General features: G+C 45.0%; 1 protein-coding gene across 7 annotated transcripts in view; it reads left to right on the top strand.

The window, feature by feature from the left end:
- The window catches only part of acacb (acetyl-CoA carboxylase beta), a 35331-nt gene extending 16654 nt beyond the window's left edge, over positions 1 to 18677 (top strand). For 5 of the 7 annotated variants that reach the window (XM_031570303.2, XM_031570306.2, XM_031570305.2 and 2 more), the window contains 33 exons: positions 123 to 211; positions 413 to 537; positions 784 to 897; positions 1233 to 1346; positions 1445 to 1534; positions 1864 to 1982; positions 2577 to 2618; positions 3326 to 3349; positions 6389 to 6532; positions 6917 to 7016; positions 8161 to 8268; positions 8373 to 8429; positions 8537 to 8578; positions 8910 to 9125; positions 9339 to 9494; positions 9621 to 9824; positions 10667 to 10822; positions 11070 to 11192; positions 11484 to 11753; positions 12030 to 12127; positions 12457 to 12577; positions 12866 to 12976; positions 13290 to 13433; positions 13741 to 13861; positions 14244 to 14340; positions 14449 to 14545; positions 15102 to 15237; positions 15541 to 15718; positions 15909 to 16021; positions 16161 to 16315; positions 16525 to 16695; positions 16959 to 17095; positions 17298 to 18677. In XM_031570303.2, coding sequence (XP_031426163.1) covers positions 123 to 211; positions 413 to 537; positions 784 to 897; positions 1233 to 1346; positions 1445 to 1534; positions 1864 to 1982; positions 2577 to 2618; positions 3326 to 3349; positions 6389 to 6532; positions 6917 to 7016; positions 8161 to 8268; positions 8373 to 8429; positions 8537 to 8578; positions 8910 to 9125; positions 9339 to 9494; positions 9621 to 9824; positions 10667 to 10822; positions 11070 to 11192; positions 11484 to 11753; positions 12030 to 12127; positions 12457 to 12577; positions 12866 to 12976; positions 13290 to 13433; positions 13741 to 13861; positions 14244 to 14340; positions 14449 to 14545; positions 15102 to 15237; positions 15541 to 15718; positions 15909 to 16021; positions 16161 to 16315; positions 16525 to 16695; positions 16959 to 17095; positions 17298 to 17430 — 4105 coding nt within the window. In that variant the 3' untranslated portion in view covers positions 17431 to 18677. The remainder of the gene's footprint in view (positions 1 to 122; positions 212 to 412; positions 538 to 783; positions 898 to 1232; positions 1347 to 1444; positions 1535 to 1863; positions 1983 to 2576; positions 2619 to 3325; positions 3350 to 6388; positions 6533 to 6916; positions 7017 to 8160; positions 8269 to 8372; positions 8430 to 8536; positions 8579 to 8909; positions 9126 to 9338; positions 9495 to 9620; positions 9825 to 10666; positions 10823 to 11069; positions 11193 to 11483; positions 11754 to 12029; positions 12128 to 12456; positions 12578 to 12865; positions 12977 to 13289; positions 13434 to 13740; positions 13862 to 14243; positions 14341 to 14448; positions 14546 to 15101; positions 15238 to 15540; positions 15719 to 15908; positions 16022 to 16160; positions 16316 to 16524; positions 16696 to 16958; positions 17096 to 17297) is intronic. The other 2 variants (XM_012815904.3, XM_031570304.2) reach the window with 2 other exon arrangements.
- The last annotated feature ends 70 nt before the right edge of the window (positions 18678 to 18747 follow it).

Raw genomic sequence — 18747 nt, 5'->3', positions numbered from 1 at the left:
TCTGGATAGCGGAAATTAACAAAAGCAAACAATGATTTTAGTGAACAAGAAAGACAACTATAGTGTAATTGTGTAACTGAAGTGTAACTTTTGTCTTTATTGGTTCCATATGTTTGGTTCAGGTATCGCAGTGGTGTCAGAGGCTACATGAAAGCTGTGGTACTAGACTTACTGAAGAGATACCTAGGGGTGGAGATGCAGTTTCAGCAAGGTGAATGCTAACTGTCTACAAAATCTTTCATTTTTCAAGTTATATTTATATCACTGCTTTTCGTCAAACTGTCAAACAGTAGTTGTAGGTATTATGTTGTTGCAAATAAATAAATGTTAACTATTATTCTTTCTGCCAGCTTCAAATACAAGCCTTTTCTGTCTTAGGTTTACCTATTTGACTTTGTGTTTTGTACCTTAGGTCATTATGATAAGTGTGTCATTAAACTGAGGGAACAGCACAAGCCAAACATGAGTCCTGTTCTGGAGTACATCTTCTCTCATGCCCAAGTCTCCAAGAAGAACATCCTGGTCACCATGCTCATTGTAAGGCCGCAGTCTATACTGCTATGTACATCCAAGGACGTATCTGTGATGTGTGTTTTGTTAAACTTCTGAAGACTACAGTTTTGTAGATCTATAAGGTTTTAGAGCTGTTAAACGTTCAAGAGGCACAATAACAGCTGCAGTATGAGTATGGAATTGCACTTACAGTAGGGAGGAATGACATCAGAAACTGAGGTATGCTGTGTTTCTTTTTTTTAATACTGGGCTACTCGCTGTGGTTTAAAGGACCAGCTCTGTGGAAGGGACCCCACTCTGGCTGATGAGCTGATGGCCATTCTGAATGAGCTCACACAGCTCAGCAAGATGGAGAACTCCAAGGTGGCCCTGCGCGCCAGACAGGTCGGTCTGCATCAACAGTCCTCAGCAGCCTACCCATGCAGCCCCAACACACTCTGCTCATTTACAATAGCCAAGTGGTTACAGGAAATAGATGCGTAATGTAGTGTAGTTCAGGCCCCATTGTGAACCCTTGTTAAATGTCTCTCTGTTTTTTTTTAGAAACAGGTTGGTCCAGATGTAGGTTGAAATGTTCAGTGACAGGTTAGGTTATACTACGGAAAAGTAAGTGCTGGTGTAGTCCTCAAGACAGTCTTGGTCTGACTCCTCACACAGCACACTGCATATCTGTAACCTTTGACCCATGAGGGCTTTCCATGACTCATTTTCACTCGTAGGTGCTGATCGCCTCTCATCTGCCCTCCTATGAGTTGAGACACAACCAGGTGGAGTCCATCTTCTTGTCTGCCATTGATATGTACGGGCACCAGTTCTGCCCGGAGAACCTCAAGGTGATTTGCATTCAACAGATTCATTCACTCGGTTTGGTTTTTTGTTTTTCTCAGGGAGGAAATTGTTTAACTTGGCAACTTTTTTTTTTTTGTTACAGAAACTAATCCTCTCCGAGACCTCCATCTTTGATGTCTTGCCTGATTTCTTTTACCACTCCAACCGCGTGGTGTGCATGGCTGCACTTGAGGTGAGATTCCCAGCATGTAGGAACCTTCTTCCAGAGAGGATTTGAAGTAAATGATGTGTCAAACATCATGAATTGATTTGAAGTTTGTTTAGCTACAACCTTATGTTTATTAATAACATTGCACTACACGTTTTCCTTTTTAACAAATTCTTTCATTTTTAACGATTCTTTAGCAAGTATTTTCACAGCAAAATATACAGTGGCATGGTGGTTTGATAATCATGGTTCAAAATGACTGTGCCATTCTCTATAAGCACAGGTGTTCATGTGTCTCGGCCATGTAATCTGTATGCAGTCTGTCTGCTCTTCCTGATATATTCTGTCTTAAGGTGTATGTGCGACGGGGGTACATTGCCTACGAGCTCAACAGCCTTCAGCACCACCAGCTAATGGATGGGACGTGTGTTGTGGACTTTCAGTTCATGTTGCCCTCGTCCCACCCCAACAGGTAACACCTGCCAGAAGAGCCACCCAGCCTTCCTGTCACACCTTCCTTGCTTGCGTCTCCAAAAACCCTAAGACCCCACAGCACAATATATCACAATATTCGCTATTTGGTCTTTTAGAAGTACTGCAATAAATGTCCCCATATTGTGATATTTTGTGCAAATCATGTCAGAGTGTCATTAAATTACAAAATTCAATTTTGTTCCTGATATGAATTCCCAAAGCCCCTAAAAAGATCAGTGCACATTTTAAAATATTAATGAAGAATTCATATCAGACATCTGTGCATTTGTGAACAGAAAATGTCACGATTATGTGTTGTGTTGGTTTTCCCGGGCTCTTCCCCATGCTGTACACCTTCATCTACAGCTTGTTCCAGTCCATAGTCCCACCAGACCGTCTGCTCATTTATTTCCTATAGGCTCTATGGCTTTGCCTGGTCCTCAGTCAGAATGTGTGAAAGTAGCCCCACAGCATTATTTAAGTGGCCCTTGGGGTTACTTATCAAAACCATCTGATCTTAGCATTTCTTCATTTGGTTTGTCTCTCTTTTACCACCTGACATTATTATATGTCTCTCGTTTCTCCCAACAAGAGAGCCTAACGCCACAGAGACTCGCTCCATGGCAGACCACAAGTAATATAGTTTTATTAAATTTTTTCAACATCTCAGTCTAGATAACTAATAATGACTGAACCCCTAACTCGGAATGTGGATGAGTGTGCGTCAGTGTGTCAGTCACACAAGCCTTTACCTTCCTAACAACCACATTTTGGATCCCTTTGCCTGCAATGTATTGATGCTACCTGCTGTAGCTTTTCCTTACATGTTTTAAATAGTCATATATTTTGATTAATGGACCAACTTCAGGTTTACAGTAATACAAATAAAACAAGAAAAGCTATGGCATACAGGTATGTTTTAATAGGGAGAGGGCGTACATTACTATATATATATATATATATGCAAACAAAGGAATGTTTAGTGAAAAACTAAATACATACAAGTCTAACATTGCAGTAGATCGAATTTTACAAGTGGTGTATTTTGAGTTTAGAGCGATTAACAAGAGTTGCTCTGTTGAATCCCAGTACATCGCACACTCCGTTCTCATCTCCCATTCCAAAGATCATTAATTGCGGCTGGGGCATCTTAACATTCTTAATGCTGTGATGACTCCATGATTTCATAACAGTAACATTACAACAACAGAATAACCTGTTATGAACAGTGCTTTATAAACCTCTATTAAAAAAGGGCTTTATGAAACTGCTGATGATGTGTAGAGCTAAGATAGAAACGGATGCTGATGCGCCTACTAACACACACCTGTCTTATTTCAGAGGGAGCTGCCCTACCCTGAACAGGTAGAGTACCGCTCATCTCCTGCCACTAATCAGATGGCCGTATGGTGGATGTCTTCATGCTTGCTGGATGCAGTGTGTGTGTTGTGGTATCATGAGAGGCTTTACCACTGAGCTGGGTGTAGGGCAGTGCGTAATTAACAGGACAGAGCCGGCAAAAGTGCTTTCAAACGAGGATCAGGTTTATTCACCAAACACAAAGTCTTTCAGGAAGCAAACATAAAAGTTCTTCAAAGGCAAAAACATAGGCTTCATAAAGTTGCTCCTCACTTACATCCTGCCACCTGTCTTAAATGCTTCGTCCATCAGGTGCCTTAAGCAACTACACCTGGTTGGGTGCTGCTGCATTCTGGGAGATGTAGTGCCACTGGCAGCCATCTTGTGGTGTGGCAGCCAGACCTCCAGACGAACACCACACCCCTCTGCCAGCTGGCCCATCGTGATGCCACACATCCCTCTCCCCGGACCTGACGCCCTCGGCAGGATAAACCAGGTCCAAAAGGCATCACAGTGGGACAGGACATCTGCTTTTCCACGGCGCCTTCCTGGCCTGTGAACGACAGAGACATTACACGGATGGTGACTTAGAAACCATCTACTCACCCTGCCGTTTGTTTCCGTCTCCCCTGGTTTCTCTTTCTGCTCCTGTGGTGCACTGGGGACCATGCCAGTGTCTTCCCCATCTTCTGCCGTCTCCTCAGTCGCCATCTCCTGACAATTCACCGGAAGTTGCCAATTCAAATGCGCCTTTGCTTCCAGCTTCTTCCGCTCCACATACGTCACGTCAGGGAAGTAATCGCCCACCTCTGGCAGGGCGTAGAGTCCCTTCCTCTTGAGCACGGCGCGTTCGGGGACATCTTTGCCATCCGTCTCCGTCTTTTTAGGAGTCTTCTCCTTGTAGGCCTCGTTTGTGTGGCACACTACTACCACCTTGCGCTGGTAGCCGGCACACATCTTTCTCCTCTGGGCAGAGTCAGACACGTTTGTTCGGGCAGAAGTCGGTCAAAGACATCCCCCTCTTCTCCGAGGTCGTTGTCGCCTTCGGCACCATCGTCTGGGTCATCTGCCTCTTTACCGTTGTGGTCTTCCCCAGGCTCTTCTTTAGCAGGGGCTGCCTTGGCAGCAGACTTGGCTGGAGCTGCCTTTTTACCTGGTGGGACTTCTGACTCAGTCACCTTCACCTGCTTCGTTATCATCCGCAGGATCTTCGTCATCAGCAGGATCTTCGTCATCCGCAGGATCTTCATCCTCCACCTCTTCCTCAGCAATTTCATCATCAACATCTTCATCATCTTCATCACCATCAGTATCACCTTCATCGTCGACATCATCTTCCTCATCATCGTCACCTTCATCACCGTCACCTTCATCATCACCATCGTCAGCTTCATCATCGGCATCATCATCGACATCACCGACCTCTTCATCACTGACATCTTCACCATAGACATCATCATCATCATCGCCATCATCATCGTCCCACTCTTCATCACCGGCAGCTAGGACCACCACTGTTGCACTGCGCATCTGGCTTAGCTTTTCCTGGGCCCTCTCGAACATCTCACCAGACCGGGCGTGCTTCTTCCCGGCCTCCTCTAGGTCATCCTTAGTTGGATTGTCCTTCTGCTGCATCTGCAGCAAGGCTGCACTGGTCTCCTGCTGGGCCCTCTGGCTCTCCCACAGCATCATCACCAGTTCCTCCATTTTGTGTTTGGTGCTCCTTTGCGTGAAGTCCTGAAAAAAGTTCCACCAAGTCGTCGATTCCTTCACTTCTGCTCATTCGCACCTACGCCCTATGCCCGCATTCTCCACCATATGTGGTATCATGAGAGGCTTTACCACTGAGCTGGGTGTAGGGCAGTGCGTAATTAACAGGACAGAGCCGGCAAAAGTGCTTTCAAACGAGGATCAGGTTTTCACCAAACACAAAGTCTTTCAGGAAGCAAACATAAAAGTTCTTCAAAGGCAAAAACATAGGCTTCATAAAGTTGCTCCTCACTTACATCCTGCCCACTGTAGTTGCAGCTTAAAGTTCCTCCGTCCAGGTCCTTCCCGGCTTGGGGCTAGCCTTCCCCCTTCCGGATGCGGCTTAGCAAGCGCTTCAGCAAGCGTTTCCACAACGGCTTCACCCGCACGTCAAGTGCTCTCTGTTCTCCCTTCTGGCTCTTCCTGCTCTCGTGGCTCGCTCTCTCACAACAGGCACCACCTGTCTTAAATGCTTCGTCCATCAGGTGCCTTAAGCAACTACACCTGGTTGGGTGCTGCTGCATTCTGGGAGATGTAGTGCCACTGGCAGCCATCTTGTGGTGTGGCAGCCAGACCTCCACACGAACACCACACCCCTCTGCCAGCTGGCCCATCGTGATGCCACAGTGTGTGTGTGTGGCATTCTTAACAGTAGAGATAAGTGTAATAACTTGGGTAGCATTCTACACCACTCTTGACCGTTCCTGTAATGTACAATCATCGACAAAGGTTTAAGACCACCCATGAGAAAATGTACTTTTTTTTTTTCTTTTCTTCTGAAAGCACCAGAAATTAAATTGATGAGAGTTGAAAAGTGACTACAATAGGCCGATGTAAGGATGACACAATCTCATGCAGTCAACTTTATTTCTTCTGCGTTCAAAAGAAAAAAAGTAAATTTTCTCATGGGGTGGTCTTAAACTTTTGTCCATGAAAACAGACGTGCCAATATAAAAGGGTACATTTACATACACCTTCTCCCAGTTGTACATGTAGGATTTTTGTGTGGATCTATATAAATTCCCATGTTACAAAGATTTAGTTCATTTGACTCAAAGTATTTCAGAAGCATGCAATAAATTGCAGTCTCTATTTTGCAGCTAGCACTTATGAATGAGTGGGCACAATAGACGCACTGTTCTGAGGACTCTACTGTGTACATACACAACGCCTTTAACATAATGTATTCGGCCCCTGTTGTTTGTGAGCCTGTTTTAGGTCCCCTAGTACCACATAGTGGCATTTTATCCATAGTATCCATGGTAACGCCACTCTTTTGATACCCCACCCCCCCAGGTTGTCGGTGCCAGCAAGTGGCCCTTCAAGCCAGCTGGAGATGAGGCGGCAGAGCAGCGAGCTCTTCCTGGATATGGTCTTCTCCCCCCCCTGCCAGAGAATGGGCGTGATGGTGGCCTTCCTGTGCTTTGACGACTTCAAAAGGTGGGCAAACGACTAAAAGGAAAAAAAGACAAAACAGTTTACACAATGAAGGCTGGGGTCATGTGACTGTATGTGTCTGTGATGTGTCAGAGAAATTTAACTCTAATGTATTTACGAAGACTCGTGTTTTAGATATACAATCAACAGTAAACATTATGACAACTATGTCATTGCAATTCATGCTTAATCAAAGTGTCATTTTGTTCATGATAATTTGGTGAGACGTTAATCATAGAATCCTTTGCATTTTTGCCGGAATAGAACGGTGCTAGTGATAGCAATGTCATATTTTGAAAACGTTCTGTTTTTTAATGTTTCTTCTATAAAACAAACTTCAACTTCCATGCTAATTGCGGTGATTGGTTCTGTTGACCGCACTGACAGGAACTTTGATGAGGTCATTGCTTGTTTTGCGGAGCCCTTATTGGACAGCCCGCTGTTCACAGAGGCCACCACCAGTCTGTATGACGAGGAGAGCAGCAGGGTGAGTGGCCATAAACCAAACCAGCAGCCCGTTATGTTTTTTTTTTTTTCAGGAATATTGTGGTTCAACAAATTCCTTTATCCAAAACATCACAAGAGTGAAAGTCGAATTTGTAAGGCAAGGCAAGTTTATTTACATAGCAACGGTCATACACATTGGTAATTCAAAATGCTTTACAAATGCACTCATTATGCACACAAATGCGTCATTAAAGAACGTAGAAAAATAAGACATTAAAACAGTGAAGGGCACTAGAAAAGAACATAGAAAAATAAAAGATAAAAAAAATGAAGCTAAAAGAACAAAGAAAAGATAAATACATCAAAAGTGCATTTGATCAGCTAACAAAATGCATCTGAGGATAGTTGGGTCTCAAGTCTTGATTTGAAACTGACTACAGTTGGAGTTCATGTGATGTCATCAGGAAGTTGGTTCCAGAGTTGAGCAACACATGAGCCAACCCTTCTGGAGATAAAGGCATAAATTAGTTTTTCTAAATCATGTTTTGACATGTCCTCTAAGTTTGTCTGTTTTTGAGATGGTAAAAAGCTGACTTAGTTTTAACAACCAGGTGAAACCAAGAACTGAGATCACAATGAATTAAGACACCAATGTTTCTAACAATGTCGTTCACTTTTGGCTTTTAGTGCCAATCCTAAATCCTTATTTTACCCAAATAAGTTGATTTCAGATTTGTCCTTATTTAGCTGCAGGAAATATTGAGACATCCAGTTGTCAATTTGGTCAATGCCTTCTCAACTAGTCCTGTCTTTGTCAAAGCAAAGTACATTTGGGTGTCATCTGCATAGCTATGATAAGAAATCTTATTGTCTTTAATTAATTCTCCAAGCACCTTAGCGTTAAGGCATATGTCATGAGGACTAGTGTATAAATAGGTACTTTGGGGTGTGTAATGGACCAATTGCACCACTTCCCTATACATCTAAGCACAAGAGCACTGGGATGCTTGTGAAGCTTGTGTCTTAAGGGTTTTATCTACATCTCCTACAGTTTTGAGTGCATTGTGACTAATGTTGCTTATGTGCACTATGCATGGTCAGGACATTGGGGCTAAATATGGGAGTAGATGACCTAATGCTTTTACATCCAATCACTGATTGCACATCTGCTGTTTCCTTTATAGAATATGAGGGACAATCCCATCCACATTATCAACGTGTCCATCCGGTCTGTTGACACAGAGGACGATGAAACTCTGGTCACGGAGTTGACCGCCTTTTCCCAGTCTAAGGTCAAGACTACAGAAGAGTCTGTGGGGCTGCTGTTCCTATCAGAGTTTATTCACTGTAGTGTAACCTAACATTTTTGATTTATTTAAAAACTTTTTTTTTACAGAAATTGGTTCTATATGAATATGGCATCAGAAGAATTACATTTTTACTTGCCCAGAAGGTACGATTCCAAAAAGATTTCTTATAAATTGATGCTTTTTCAATTAAAGTTTTACCTTTTAAGATGTTTACCAATATTAAAGAAAATTCAATTCTCCTTTTTTAAAGCGGGAATTCCCCAAGTTTTTCACCTTCAGAGCCAGAGATGAGGTAAAATGATGTTTATAATGTTCAAAACACCATATTTAAACTTTTGGGTTTAATTTTGAAGTTTTGTATACATTTGCTTTGCATGTCATTTTCCAAACTGGAAAACAAATTTTCCTCTCACTGAGGCCTTAAGTCAGAAGCGTAGCTATGTCAGTTATCGTACAGTGTCAAACATCGGCCATAATGGATTAAGAATCGATATGCTCAGTTTAATAATGGGTTAACATGTCAACGCGAACGTTTGCCGATTACACATGCCGTCCGATAATTAACACTGTTACAATAGTTCCCATGTCCTTGCTATGCTGATCATTAGCTTTCCCTCCCTTAGTTCCAAGAGGACCGTATCTACAGGAACCTGGAGCCAGCTTTGGCCTTCCAGCTGGAGCTCAACCGCATGCGCAACTTTGACCTGACGGCTGTGCCCTGCGCCAACCACAAGATGCACCTGTACCTGGGTGCCGCCCGCGTTGAGCAGGGGGCAGAGGTCACTGACTACCGCTTTTTCATCCGTGCCATCATTCGCCACTCGGACCTAGTCACCAAGGTAACAGAGCTCCACCCATAATGCACGTCATGTAGTAGTCATGTAGTAGTAACTAACTTTATCTCAAACAGTTTTGCCTCACATATACAGTATGTGCTGCATGAGGATCCAGAAACTAAATCGATAACATAAAAATTTTACCTCAGTACCAGTCACCCAGCCTTTCCTCTGCATAGTCTCAGTCTCTTTATTTTCTCCTGGTCCTCCCTGTAGGAAGCGTCCTTTGAGTACCTCCAGAACGAAGGTGAGAGGCTGCTGCTGGAGGCCATGGATGAGCTGGAGGTGGCCTTTAGCAACACTACTGTGCGCACCGACTGCAACCACATTTTCCTCAACTTCGTGCCCACGGTCATCATGGACCCCTCCAAGGTGTCTACATATCCATGCTGTGTCAATTCACTCATTAAACTGAACAGTCATCCAATTCTAACTTATTCTGAGTACTGAGTTTTGAGTATTTAGTAAATGAAAATAAAACCTAATTGCCTCTTGTAGATTGAGGAGTCTGTGCGTTCCATGGTGATGCGTTATGGCAGCCGGCTGTGGAAGGTCCGTGTCCTGCAGGCAGAGATAAAGATCAACATCCGGCTGACGGCCACCGGAAACGCCATTCCAATCCGGCTCTTCCTCACCAACGAATCGGGCTACTACCTGGACATCACCCTTTACAAGGAGATGATCGATCCAAGTTCCGGACAGGTATAATTCAAAGAGTCATCATCTAATTCAGGGGTGTCAAACTCATTTTAGTTAATGGGCCACATACTGCCCATTAACTAAATGAGTTGATCTCAAGTGGGCCAGACAAGTAGAATCATAGCATAATAACGTATACATAACAACAATATTTCTCAATCTTTTCTGTTTAAACCATTGGTGAAGGTTTTTGGATGATAAACCCTATTTTAAGGTCTTTCTACAATAAACTAGAAACATAAAGACCAAAAAACAGACATCAGCCCACTGTTTATCTGCCTGGGCTCTCCTCTGCAGATTCCCTCGCGTCAAACGCGTCACAAAGCGAGCAGCGAGCGCTGCTGCCTGTGGCAATGAGCGCTTCTGCCTCCGGAGCAGATATTGCATTTATACTGTTTTTGAAGCAATTACTGGATCGATTAAAAATATTACAAAACGTTTGTACTCATAAACCTCCATATTCTTAAGAGACATTCTGATTCACAACCCTTGAAATGTATTAAGAAAAACAAGTGCAATTTCACCAATACTATGCTTCAGTGTCTTTCTGTAATTTTCACACTTAGCAAAAGTCATCCGGCGGGCCGAGCTGGAGCCCCTGGTGGGCCAAATCCGGCCCGCGGGCCGTATGTTTGACACCCCTGATCTAATTCTTCTCTATACCAGGGGAGGCTTAGCCATCTTATTAACCAACAGAATGGATGGACAATAGAATAGAATGAAATTAATAGAATAGAACGCAAAAGAATGGAATAGAATGCTGGATCATAATCACACAGAATTGTTTAAGATTCTCTGTGCTGTGTTGTGTGCAGGCACTTTAAGAGTTGTTTGTGTGTTTGTAGATCATGTTCCAGTCGTATGGGGATAAGCAGGGTCTCCTGCATGGCATGCTGATCAGCTCGCCTTATGTCACCAAAGACCTCCTGCAGGCCAAGCGCTTCCAGGCACAGAGCCTGGGCACCACCTATGTGTACGACTTTCCCGAGATGTTCAGACAGGTGGCTACCCTTTTCTCCTCATTCTGTTCTTTGCTTATGAAGCTCTGTTTTTTGCTTGAATACCCATGAGGTTTGATCCATCTGTCTGTGGCTCGGTATAGTTTAGCAGTGGCCTTGATACCACAGTTATAATTGAGGCTAGATATGCCCCCAGTGTTGAAAAGCAAGGTCAGTGCCCATAGTAATGAAACCATTACTGTGTGGTCCGTGGGCTTGTGATTCTAACCGTGTAGCTCCCCTCTTCCAGGCTCTGTTTAAAGCGTGGGGTCCAGGTGGCCGCAGCCCTAAAGATGTGCTGCTGTGTACAGAGCTGGTGCTGGATCCTCAGGGCGGACTGGTCCAGATGAACCGCCTCCCAGGAGACAATGAGGTAATGCGAGCTCAGGGCTGCTCCAGCAGGATCAGGGCACAGCTTCAGTAAGGAGCCATTGCTGATACTAGCCACTGGTTGTTAGTCTATTATGTGAGAGAATTGTGATTAAATTGTGATGTTAAGCAAGAGAGGTAAAGTTATCTTTTGTCGCTTTTGCCATGTTGTTGCCTCTTATTTGTAGGATATCACAAAGATTAGAGAATCGTAATAATGAAAAGACAAAATAACAATAAAACTACTCTTAAGTTACAGTTCTAAATCTCTGTCGCGCCTTCTCTCTATCCCAAGGTCGGCATGGTGGCGTTTCGTATGCGCATGAAGACTCCCGAATACCCGGAGGGCCGTGACATCATCGTCATCTGTAACGACATCACCTTCAGGATCGGCTCGTTTGGGCCTCAGGAGGACCTACTGTTCCTGCGGGCATCGGAGCTGGCGCGCACCGAGGGCATCCCTCGCATCTACATCTCTGCCAACAGTGGGGCGCGCATCGGTCTGGCCGAGGAGGTCCGGCACATGTTTCAGGTGGCCTGGGTGGATCCCGCTGATCCCTATAAGGTAGGCACTCACACTCAAGCACCATGTTGCCATTAGCCTCCTCAGAAGTTTTCGGAGCAACAACTTGGGTTGCTAAAAGAAATGTGTAACTGCTTCGGGCTTCGAAGTTGGTTGGAATAACTTTAGCTCGTTGACAGTGCTGCGTGGGCATGGGACAGTACTCTGCCCTGATCTCTGTAATGTTTAGAGCAATAGACTGGTGATGTTCTATCTGTCTCGGGTGCTGCGGTGTGGGTGCGTGTACTGACCCAGAGATGTTCATGCTCTGGCCTGCAGGGCTTTAAGTATCTGTACCTGACGCCTCAGGACTACACACGGATCAGCTCCACCAACTCTGTACACTGTCACCACGTGGAGGAAGGAGGGGAGTCCAGGTATGCTGCACTCTGGTCATCTGATTGATTTCCCGCTACTGTTGTTGGGACCTTCTTGTCCTTCACTCGGAGAGTAGTGGTACTCTACCGATGCTAATGCTAACTCAGGAGGCCACAGGAACACAGAATAACAGATGTTGGATATTTGTATTGTGCACACTAATGACAAATTAAATGATTTTACAAGTGCCATGTCCCTGCACACGTTTGTGTTGTGTCTAGTTTTACATTGTGACATTAGCTACACTGACAGAGTTTCTGAATTTTGTTTGCAAGCACTTTAAAAACTGCCAACTGTCAGAGTGTCTCTTTCCCCGCCCGTTCCACAGGTACATCATCACAGACATCATTGGGATGGAGGACGGTCTGGGTGTGGAGAACCTGCGAGGGTCGGGTATGATCGCTGGGGAGACCTCTCAGGCCTACGAGGAGATCATCACCATCAGCATGGTGCTGCCTCACAGATTATTACCTCCTCACAGTCACTGGGCCTGATCATGGTGCTGCCTCACAGATTATCAGCTCTCAATCACCTGGCCTGTGTATCTGTGTGCCAGTCATGCCAGTGTTCCTATCCTATGCATTTGAGCTGTGCTAAAGACATTTGTTTTATCAGCTATTCAAATGCTGCAGTGTCATATTATAACTAATTAGAATAAAGTGAATGGTAGAATAGAATGTGTGTATATTTATTTATTTATTTATTGTGTGTGTGTGTTTGTATGTGTTCACATTCAGGTGACCTGCCGTGCTATAGGCATTGGGGCCTACCTGGTGCGCCTGGGCCAGAGGGTGATCCAGGTGGAGAACTCTCACATCATCCTGACTGGAGCAGGAGCACTGAACAAGGTGCAGCACCCTTCTCAAACAGACCCCACACCTAGAGGCAGAGAGTGATCTTGCACACGCCACCTAGAGGCAGACAGTGGTCATGCACACACCACCACAATCTTGCAACTTGGCATAGTTCAATTAGCTTGTAATGTGATATATAATTTATAATGTTGTGCAGGATGGCAAACAACTGGTTCATGTTATCTGTGCTACAAGTCAAGGAAATACTCTGGCGGAAAGAGTTAGGTTCAGGCACACTTTGATGTATTATTGTCTGAAAGCTTTGAATTTTTTATTAGTTATTTATTTATGTTTTTAATCTTCACAGGTGTTGGGCCGTGAAGTATACACATCCAACAACCAGCTTGGTGGCATTCAGATAATGCACAACAATGGCGTCACACACACCACTGTGCCAGACGACTTTGAGGGAGTCTTCGCCATCCTGCAGTGGCTGTCCTACATGCCAAAGGTAGCTGTCAAGTTGTCTTGGGTGTTTTCAAAGGCAAATATCTGGACTAATTTGACTCTCCTCCAAGAGAATCGTCGATTGCCGGGTTCTAAAGTTGAAAGAGACAAAAGCGCCCTCTCCCCACAAAGCCCGTCACAGGGTTCATTCCTGTGGGCTTTCAGTGGCTTTTTTCTCAACGTTTATGTATGCGTTTGTGTGCGCGCATGGGTTGATGTTCAGCTTGATCGGTTTTGTCCTCACTGTCCCTGTTTTTTAGGGCAGTGGCTAAGAAAGTGGTCCTTGTTGAATTGACCTCTCCTGCACTTAGAACAAGAGTGCCACGCCTCCAGTGCTGCCCCCTACTGACTCTGTGGAGAGAGAAGTCGACTTCACCCCCACAAAAGTTCCCTACGACCCCCGCTGGCTGCTGTGTGGCCGACCCCACCCTAGTAAGTCCCTCTTCCACCACTGCTATCAGTACCACCACCACCACTGTGCAACCCAGCCCTGTGGAGGTCATTCATCACCATCTGTGCCATATGCTGTGCCTGCTGCAGTTACATCTGGGCTGGGTGATTGTGTGTAAAGTTGAAGGAAAATGAAACTGAGTTTGTGGAGTGACCATATTTGCAATGAATGTAAGACGGATGTGCCGTTGATGTACATGTCATGTAACCGAAGATGTTGAATCATCTTTAATCTGTGAGTCTGACGATATTGGAGTTTGTTTAATCTGTGGATCTGACGATATTGGAGTTTGTTTAATCTGTGGATCTGACGATATTGGAGTTTGTTTAATCTGTGGATCTGTGCCTTTTGTCCTGTCTGTAGCCCAAAAGGGGGCATGGGAGAGTGGCTTCTTTGACCACGGCTCCTTCATGGAGATCATGGAGTCCTGGGCTCAGACAGTGGTGGTGGGCAGAGCCAGGTAAGGCACTTTTTAATCCCACCTCATAAAGACTCCATGACCAGGAGAAACACATTGGTTGAGTCAGCGTCAGCTGCAGAGACTGAGGCCATGATGCACCTTACACAGGTTGGGAGGAATTCCTCTGGGAGTGATTGCTGTGGAAACACGCACCGTTGAGCTGGCCATCCCAGCAGATCCGGCCAATCTGGACTCCGAAGCTAAAGTGAGTGCTTAGCTCAGTTCATCTTCATCATTTCTATGTTGTCAGCAATACATGACTGAATTTTAGCACCTTTGGACTGAATTAGTTAAATGAGATGAGATCTTTGTATTTAATGACCATAGCCACATTCCTACAGAGAGTTTACATTGACTATGCAGTCTGAAATTTTAATCCAATACATGTGATGTCAGATTCAGCGGATTTCTCCTCATGGTCAACTAGCTTTCTGTTCTGTGTGTGCACCTGGTTTTCGTACACAGTCCTAGCTCTAAAAATGGGAAACAAACAAAATGGCTTGGACTGAGCAATATACTATTCCGGCCAATCAACACCGTTGCCTCAGGAACGCTGATGGACAGACTGTAATTGATTGGCTATTGAGTTCAAATATGAACAGTCTTTCACCAGAATCGCAGACCGCACCTTTTTAAATATGTTGTTTCAAAGAAAGTTATTATCATCGGAGTACGATTACATGGTAATAACCTAAAAGGAAGAAACACTCCATGTCCTTGTAATGAAACAGACATCATTCCCCTTTGTATTCTGTTTTTAGGTCATCCAGCAGGCAGGGCAGGTGTGGTTCCCAGACTCTGCCTTTAAGACGGCCCAGGCCATCCGGGATTTTAACCGCGAGGGCCTGCCTCTGATGATCTTCGCCAACTGGAGAGGCTTCTCTGGGGGAATGAAAGGTGAGACGCGATCAGCCACTTTGGAGTAACTCATAATCAATGTTGCTTTCCATGTGTACCATGTATTTGTACAAGTGTTTTTAGGTCATACCTTCATACATACTAGAAGTGAAAACCACAGGGAACATGGTACAGGGACAGGTAATCGGGCTATATTTAGTAGAGGGATCAATCTGGTGCTATTATAGGAAAACATTGTTGAGGGAACTATTCTTAAAATGGATTTTGAAATGGATTATGGAAGGATTGAACGGTTAACTGAGAAGTTAATAAGTCTTAATGCCTTTCTTCTCCTCCCACCAGACATGTATGACCAGGTGCTGAAGTTCGGCGCCTACATAGTGGACGCCCTGCGTGAGTTTCACCAGCCCGTGCTGGTCTACATCCCGCCCCATGCTGAGCTGAGGGGAGGCTCATGGGTAGTCATCGACCCCACCATCAATCCACTCTGCATGGAGCTCTACGCAGACAGGGAGAGCAGGTGCTCTAGAAAAAAATAAACCCTCTCATTAAATTAGAATGGAAAATGATGCCAATTTGGACACCCACGTCTTATTTGTCTCTACCGTTACGCCCCCTCTCTCTCCTCCCTCTCTCTGGATACTCTCTCTCATCTCTTTCTCCCTCTCCCTCTCCCTCTCCCTCTCCTGTTTCCTATTCCCTTCCTCCAGGGGTGGTGTGTTAGAGGCAGAAGGGACAGTGGAGATTAAGTTCCGCAGGAAAGACCTTCTGAAGACCATGCGCAGGATTGATCGTGCTTATGCCGATCTGGCAGACCAGCTGGGTAAGTTCACCAAACTGTGTTAGTGTCGTAAAGAAGTAGAAACAAAAGGTCTGTGGACTGCCTGTGTGTGTTTATAATCTGTAATGTTCTGGAGCAACGGCTGCTCTTGTTTACAGTAAGTTCTGTTTCTCTGGCGAAGGTTCACCTGAATTGTCTCCGGCTGAACGGAAAGGTCTGGAGGCGAGGCTCAAAACACGGGAGGAGTTCCTTCTGCCTATGTACCACCAGGTGGCAGTGCAGTTTGCGGATCTTCACGACACCCCTGGGAGAATGCAGGAGAAGGGAGCCATCACAGTGAGTGAAGCCCCGCCAGCCATACTATGCATGCTGCTTTGTTTGCATCACCGTTTAACTCCAGTGAAGAAGTAGATACCCCTTTCTTCACTCCATACCTCGCTTAGATTTCACTAAAACTTGCCCTAAACTTGCCGTCCATAGAGTGCGTCGTTGCCCAATCCACATGGTCACCCTCTCGCTAATAAACAGTGTTTACTGCCACGCAGGACATCCTGGACTGGAAGAACGCTCGTGCCTTCTTCTACTGGCGTCTACGGCGCCTCCTGCTGGAGGAGGTGGCCAAGGCGGAGATCCTGCAGGCCAACAGTGAGCTGAGTGACGGCCACGTCCAGTCCATGCTGCGCCGCTGGTTTGTGGAGACGGAAGGCACGGTCAAGGTGAGCCGAGTAGACTTGCTCAGGGGACTAACGCTCAACTAGGCCTCAACGATCTTCCTGTGAATATATGCTTGACATGGAGAGCATGTAATTCATGCTCTAGGTGTCCTTCCCATTGGTTAACCAGCCATGTATTCATGCATGGCTGTGGTGGTGGGACCAGTGGGTGAAATGACTTTGTTAATTTCCCAGCCCCAAACGTTCTTCCTTTAGTACAGTATCAGTTGGGCTTGTTGTGAAGCGTGGTGTCCTCTGTGTTAAAGGCATACCTCTGGGACAACAACCAGGCGGTGGTGGAGTGGCTGGAGAAGCACCTGGCCAAGGAGGACGGCACACGGTCGGCCATCAGGGAAAATATCAAATACTTAAAGAGGGATTATGCCCTCAAACACATCCGCAGGTACAACTGGGTGATGTTATGGCTAATTGGGTTTTGGTTGATTCTACTGACTCTGTTTACGTTGTATGAGCTGAGAATGTGTGGCTACTCTTCTGAAGCTTCTGAACTTCTCAGCTGGTAGAACAGTTCATACAACACCAAGGCCATGGTCTTGATACCCACGGGGTACTCACACTGATGTTGATATATCTGTTGCCTCTAGCCTCGTTCAGGCCAACCCTGAGGTGGCCATGGATTGCATCATCCACATGAGCCAGCACATCACCCCGGCACAGAGGGCCAAGATCTCCCACCTTCTAGCCACCATGGACAGCCCCAGCCCCAGCCCCAGCTAGGCCCCGGGGGGGGGGGGGCTTCACAGACGTGCCCCTTTACGGAGCCTTTACATGCTGAGACCCAGGAGCACTAAGCTGCCGGACACCAACCTCCCTCTAATGGAGCTAATAAATGCCAAACTGTTGTGTAAACTTCCAACTGTTTTCTCAGGATCATGGTAATCAAGTCGCCAGTTTAGTAATGTGTTCTATTTTGTGATCTATTGTTATAAGGTTTTGTGAGTATGTGATCTGTTTTGACAAGGTTTCAACGAGGGGAATCCTATTTGAAAGTCACTGTAATGACGCCCAGGAAAAACCTGATATATTCGCCTACAGTATTCAACAGTAGTAGTAACAGAGTTGCCTTAACAGACATTCACTACAAATCTCTACCTTGGATTTCTGCTTTATTTTGTACACCACACATGACAAAACATTTTAGTGTCACAAAGGACAAACTGTACAGCCAGAGCGATCAGTATTTAGCCTCCGGTATTTTCCGTATTTCTTTTGTGTGCCGACTGCTGAATGTACTGTATGTTGGACGTATCGCTGATCATATAAGCTGTTTCACAAAGCCAGTCATGCACAAGCCACACATACAAAACCAAGCCTCTTATTTACTCATGCATGGCTTCGTTCGTTGACAGATGTCCAAAGGAACTCCACGGCATAATTGCCAGTTGATTTGTGAACATTTCATTTGTGTGGATTTTGTCAAAGGTATGTTTTAGATGTACGTGATTTTTTTTTGGTGCCATTGAGTGTTTGTACCAAACATGTTGAACCGTTGTGCCTCTGTTTAAGGGTATTTAAGGATATTCACATATGGGTGAACACTACAGATATAGGAAACGTTTGTCACAGTACGTGCTATGCTCTCCTCAAAATGAATTAAGTTAGTGTATCCTTGAAGAAACATAGTAAAATGTTATTTTTTTTATACTTTGTAGTCAACATTTACTGCTCTACATTTCATGCTTTTCGTTGTGAGATGTCGAATGAAATGCTGTGGATGTTTTGATTTTACTGTCCACAAACCACACAGTGTCACAGAAGGTAAGTATGGTCGACGCTCCTTGGGACATGACGTGTGGGGTAAAGAGAAAGCCTCAACTTGACGCCTCCAGCTTGTTTTATGATACGGTATTAAGATTCCATTTTACTGGTGTCCCTCCGAGGCATCCTGTTGAAAATGTGCCCGCTGTGCTGAAAATACCACTTGACATCTTCAAGTAATAAAAAGTATTTGACGCAAGACCTTAGAAATGCCCCTGGATAGTGTTGTGCCCCTCAGTCATTTATTGTACATTATTTGACAATGTTTTCATCCAG

Source organism: Clupea harengus, chromosome 7, assembly GCF_900700415.2.
Source record: "Clupea harengus chromosome 7, Ch_v2.0.2, whole genome shotgun sequence".
In the NCBI taxonomy this organism is placed as follows: domain Eukaryota; kingdom Metazoa; phylum Chordata; class Actinopteri; order Clupeiformes; family Clupeidae; genus Clupea; species Clupea harengus.
This window is presented reverse-complemented; position numbering and strand designations above follow the sequence as displayed.